General features: G+C 35.6%; 1 protein-coding gene across 3 annotated transcripts in view; it reads left to right on the top strand.

Annotated features, from left to right (window-relative positions):
* The first annotated feature begins 2442 nt into the window (after positions 1-2442).
* Positions 2443-6329, top strand: part of LOC309490479 (uromodulin-like) — a 148611-nt gene continuing 144724 nt past the window's right edge. Inside the window, exon 1 of one of the 3 annotated variants that reach the window (XM_082159674.1) lies at positions 2443-2679. In XM_082159674.1, coding sequence (XP_082015800.1) covers positions 2631-2679 — 49 coding nt within the window. In that variant the 5' untranslated portion in view covers positions 2443-2630. The remainder of the gene's footprint in view (positions 2680-6329) is intronic. The other 2 variants (XM_082159676.1, XM_082159675.1) reach the window with 2 other exon arrangements.

Here is a 6329-nt window from a genome sequence, read left to right as displayed (position 1 = left end):
ACATTTGAAGCGAGGCGTTGGAGCTTGTGTCGAGAAAAAATGGGCGTGCCAGATGAAGCCGCGATTCGAGGCTTGTGTTGTTAACGTGAAAATCACGTGACTGATGACAAACGAGGCCTCGGTTTGTGTGGATACGTCATTGGTTCGGTCCGAGTGTCGCTTCTGGATAAAAGGCGCTTCGAAACTCGCACCACCTTGTGGGTGTTGTCAGCAGTAGTAGAAGCAGTTGTAGTAGTGTTAAAGAGTCAGAGTTAAATAACTATCATTGTCATTGTCGTTATTGTGTCATAAATGTGTTAGAGCTGTATATTATTACATTATCAGGTTAGAATAGTTATAGTATATTGTTATTATTAATTATAGTATGCTTAGCTATATTATAGTCTTGTTATATTAATTAGATAAGATTATTTGGATTGCTCTGGATTTTTTTATTTGGATTGTCCTTTTGGATTTGTTTGCTTTTTGTGACTCTTCCTTTTTCCTGGTAATGGAGCCAGCAAGAAAGAGGGAATCCTGCCCTGTCTGGGCTCAACAGAAGCATCAGTGTCCTCATTTATACCAGCTGGCACTGCCATTTTTTAAATAAGTGTGTTACCCCAACACACTTGAAATTATTCTGTTTCTCAATAAAAATCGATTGTAATCCTTCCTTCCAGACTATTCTGTTGCAGTTTACTTTATTACACTCCCTCCAAGCTCTGCACTCAACACAGTGTCACTGTTGTTGTTCATACTGTCACTATCCAAACAATTAATGAATATTTAATTAACTGTGTGTGTGACTCTGCACAAGTAAATTCAGACAGAGAAAGATACATATTTTATATTATACACAGTAATGGACAAATGTCTGCTCATGTCTTTTTATTATTGCAAATGAAAGGTTACATACATCAACAGCGAGTACAAAATAAATAAATAAATAAATAAATATTTTTATTTATACAAATATTTTTCTAAAATATATATATTTTTCAAAAAAAAAAATATATATTGTATAAAATTGGGGGGGGGAGGGGGGGGACACTGGTTCAGAATGAATGAATTTGTCTGCTATTTCTTTGCACAGTAGCTAGGTGTCACTAGTGAGCAATGCTGAATGAAGCTTCGAGTAATGAACCTTTGGCTGAAGCAATGGGCTGCGAGGTATCAGTGGTTCAGGATGCCTCATTTTGCCATCACTACTTGCGGGATATCAAAGTCGTATTTGGAATCAGACTGGAATGGAACAGCGCTGGGGAGTCACAGACGTCTGAAGACGAGACCGGACAGTGAACTGTGAGATGGCTGGGGTTTATATCCAGAGTCAGCATGATAAGTGAAGTGATGAGGTGCAGGTGCTGTGAATCAGAATTCGGGTGATTGTGATCGGGACCAGGTGTGCTGAGTTGACGCTGGCTGAGGTGTACTGAGTGAATCCTGTGAATAATGTTATTCTTATATTAATATCATTGTTTTAGATTAAATAATTATACAACAATATCAGTAACACTTTATTAAAAGCCTTCATATATATTGCATTATAAAAGTCTTATGATCTAATAATCATTATTATTAATAAATGTTGTTCTTGTTTCAACTGTAAAACACTTTCTGAAATCTAAATTGTATTTTTTTATTAGGTGATTAAATAGACAGACTTACCGATCACCAGTTTAGTTCCTCCACCGAAAGTCCACCACAGTGATACAATCTAATGAAACGCTCGTACAAAAACCTCTATTCCACTCGAGTGAACACACACTCCAGCAGAGAGAGAGAAACAACACTTCAACACACTGATATTAGAAGATCCTCAGCTCTTCTCAACACTCACTCATTCAGATTTGACTAAATGCTTTCTGATATAACACTGTTTAAAGAAATATATTTGATGAGCTGTGACCTCTGAGGTGACCTTTGACCTCTTTGATCATGGATGATGTTGTGGAGTTTCTCATAATGATGCTTCTGTTCTTCATATGCAGATCAATCATCATGATTCACAGAAAAACCTGCAGCTTCAAATAAATGAATCAATAATTCTGAACATTTCAGATGCACATTGTTTAATATATAATGACCTGATTATGAGTCCTGATGAACTTCATGCATGTAGAAAATGTGGGAAAAATAGACATCATGAAAATATTTCCCAGATAGCAACATGTCAACATTGATTCCAAAGACCATAATGGACTTTTTTTCATTATGACTCTAAATATAGTAAAACTGATTTATTTAGTTCTTGATTTGTCATTGTTAACATGCTTGTAAAGGTGTAGCACAGAACTGAACTCAGAGAAACTGCTGCGTATGACATATGTTTAAAATGATCTACATTCATGATTCTCCAGACAAAACCTAGTGTCTTATCAGCCTGACAAACATAACAAAAATATTTCACAATTAATAAATATGTGCAATTAATCACTAAATGGTTCAATAGCATTATTCTGAAAGTAAAATCTTATATGTAGAGTTTATGAGTTTGTTATCAGCACAAGCTGTTGTAAATCCTGCCCACTTCTTTGCATTGTCAGCACATGCTTCAGTGCTCTGAGAGTGTTTATAGTGCTGTGAGTTTAACACTTCATGACTGAGAGCACAACACAATCTTCATCATCACAGAAGACTAAACTACAGCAATGAACACAATCAACATCTTCATCTGGACCATTGCACTGTTTATTCAAGGTTTGTGTAATACAGTTTTTATAATGATTATTAATTCTCCTAAAATGTGCAATATATATTAATCATTTTTGTTTGTGTTGCAATATACTTCAACTTCCAGTTGTATGCTTTAATTAACCATTAACCATTAACCCTTGTGCATCCTTAAGGACATTTTTTGTCCTTTTCAGTTTTTTTTTTTTATCACTTTACCTGTTAATGCTAACTGCATAAAATTTGGCATGGGTGTGTATTTTTATTGGAATTTTACTATTTCATCACCATTTCCTTTAAAAAATCTATTTTGCATTAGTTACACAAAATATTTCCTCTCAGGACCTTTTGGACAAAAATGGCCCCATTGAAACCCATTAAAACTGCATTTTTTTTTATCCCTGTGCCGTTTAACTATAAAATGATGCCATCTTTTTTAATAGGATTTCATTCTGTTGGCAAGGCTTCAAAATTGACATTTTAAAAATAAATGATCAGATGGTGCCATTTTTTCAGGTTTGGCCTATAAAGCAAATACTCGCTTTAATCCTGTTTTCTGCTTCGGCATATTATAGAGCCAATTGGATAAATTATGCAAGATAATTGTGTGGGTTTGTTCGTATGGATGTCTAAGTGTGGTTTGTATGTGTGTAATAAAATAAAAAGTGTGTTTGTGTGCTTGTAATATTTGAGAGAGAAAAACTCAACTGCAAATCGAAAATCCAATCACTGTGTTCAGCAGTGGAGTTTTGCTGGGATCCAATGGGGAAAGTTTGGTACTGCGCCCAAACAAAATCTTACTGAAAGCTTATTTTTTGAGATATCATCCTCAAATTCAGAACACAACCTGTTTAGATTTATGGCTTTGAATTTATATCAGTATATATAATATATATATATATATATTTTATATAAAATATTGATTATAATGTTCATAAATATTTTTCATAAACTTAAACTTCTATAACATTTCTTTGGTTGCACTTTTTTTTTTAAATTCACTTCAACAACAATCTGCCAAGGGTCTTCTTTAAAATGAGACCAAACTTAAGTATTTGCTCCCAAGCATAACATTTTATGAGAGTTTTTTGACTTGGACATTTTTGTCCACTTTGGACCTATGTGTAAGTTTTTTTTTTTTTTTATGTTAACTGCATGATTTTTGGCACAGGTGTGTATTTTTATTGTAATTTTACTTTTTCACCCCCATTTCATGTGAAAAAAATATATTTGCACTAGTTACACAAAATACTTATTTATATTTTATATAAATGTTTGATTATAATGTTCATAAATATTTTTCATAAACTTAAACTTCTATAACATTTTTTTTTGGTGGCACTTTTTTCACTTCAGCAACAATCTGTCAAGGGTCTTCTTTAAAATGAGACCAAACTTAAGTATTTGCTCCCAAGCATAATGTTTTTATGAGAGTTTTTTTACTTGGACATTTTTGTCCACTTTGGACCTATGTGTAAGTTTTTTTTTTGTTGTTGTTAATGTTAACTGCCTGAATTTTGAGCTATTATAGAGCCAATTCGATAAATTATGCAATGATAATTGTGTGCGTGTGTTGGTATGGATGTCAGAGTGTGGTTGGTATGTGTGTTATAAAAAAAAAAAAATGTGTTTGTGTGCATGTGTGTGTTTGAAAGTGAAAGTGAAAGTGAAAGTGACGGCCAAGTATGGTAACCCATACTTGGAATTTGACCTCTGCATTTAACCCATCCAAGTTAATGCACACACATTAGGAGCAGAGTAGTGAGTAGTTAACACACACACTGCAAACGTGGATACACACACCCAGAGCAGCGGGCAGCCTTTGTGTGGCGCCCGGGGAGCGCTTAGGGGTTAGATGCCTTGCTCAAGGGCACCTCAGTCATTTCCCACCGGTTCTGGAATCGAACCAGCAACCTTTGGGTTACCAGTCCAACTCCCTAACCACTAGGCCATGACTGCCCCTAGTAGTATTGAGAGAGAAAAACTCAACTGCAAATAACAAAGCCAATCACTGTGTTCAGCAGTGGAGTTTTGCTGGCATCCAATGGGGAAAGTTTGGTACTGCGCCAAAACAAAATCTTACTGAAAGCTCATTTTTTGAGATATCAACCTCAAATTTGGAACACAACTTATTTAGATTTATGGCTTTGATTTTCTAGCCGTTTTAGAGTTCAACTTGTTTCATAAAATATATATTTTATATAAAATAATATTCATAAATAATTTTCATAAACTTAAACCTATATAGGCTAACTTTTTGTAACTTCAGCAATAATCTGCCAAGGGTATTCTTTAAAATTATACCAAAGTTAAGTCTGTGCTCCCAAGCTTCAACTTTTTATGACAGTTTTTTGACATGGACATTTTTGTTCTCTTTGGACCTATGTGTAACTTTTTTAAATTGATGCACAAGGGTTAATTAATGATTTGCAAATGTAGGCTATCATTATGTTATGACTTTACTTGTTGAGGCACATGACTATTTACTAATTGTTGAGTAATATGCCATTTTGGTTTTGACATCCACACTAAGCCATGGATTTCAATTTCCAACCATCTTCAACCAAGATTTCACTGAGTCTGATGAACCTTGTTGTTCACGCACAGGAATATGTCAGGTTAAAGGGATAGTTCACTTTGAAATAAAATGTTGGTATGTTTTAGCTTACCTCAAGGGCATCCAAGATGTAGGTGTCTTTTTTTCCGCAGTAGTTTCAATTTTGATATTTTTAGGTCAAACCGTTCTTGTCTGTCAGTCATATAATGCAGGTCTATGGTCACCACCTCAAAGAGCATGCACAGAGTCCAAATTAAAACAATTCCCCATCGTCCAAATTAAACAATTCCCCATCGTCCAAATTAAACAATTCCCCATCGTAAGTACACACTGATGGCCTAAGACACGAAACGAGCGGTTTGTGTGAGAAAACGAACAGTATTTATATTGTTTTTACCTCTTGTAACACAGCCACGTCCAAGTGATCTGAGGGTGCGGGTGCTTCCTGCTGTGTGACGTGTATGCAGACTGGTGCATAGATATATAAAATAGATATCGCCTTGGCTACGGCAGTTCATGAACGAATTTTTTCGAATTTTCTCACACAAACCGCTCGTTTCGTGTCTTAGGCCATCAATGTGTACTTACGATGGGGAATTGTTTAATTTGGACGATGGGGAATTGTTTTAATTTGGACTCTGTGGATGCTCTTTGAGACAGTGACCACAGACCTGCATTATATGACTGACAGACAAGAACGGTTTGACCTAAAAATATCAAAATTGAAACTACTGCGGAAAAAAAGACACCTACATCTTGGATGCCCTTGAGGCAAGCTAAAACATACCAAAATTTAATTTCAAAGTGAACTATCCCTTTAAGTTTGAGGTCGTGTTACACTGAGAACATGCGGTCTAGAACTGCTCGTTTCATAACACTGTGTCTAGACTGGACAAAGACAACAGAACGTCCATTATAGTCAGTGATACTCTACTGGATGCGGCGCGACACTACACGACAAAAACCCAGACAGTAACTGATGCCACTCTCTATTCCTGACGTACTCTGAGCTCTTGTGCTAGTTCTGTTACGAAGGACAAATGGACTTGCAATGGCCTGTCATGTCCAGTGTAGACAGCTGGTCTCGTCCAGTTTAAACACAGTGTAACAGCGTCAGGAG

Source organism: Leuciscus leuciscus (genome assembly GCF_965113295.1).
Source record: "Leuciscus leuciscus genome assembly, chromosome: 25".
In the NCBI taxonomy this organism is placed as follows: Eukaryota; Metazoa; Chordata; class Actinopteri; order Cypriniformes; family Leuciscidae; genus Leuciscus; species Leuciscus leuciscus.
This window is presented reverse-complemented; position numbering and strand designations above follow the sequence as displayed.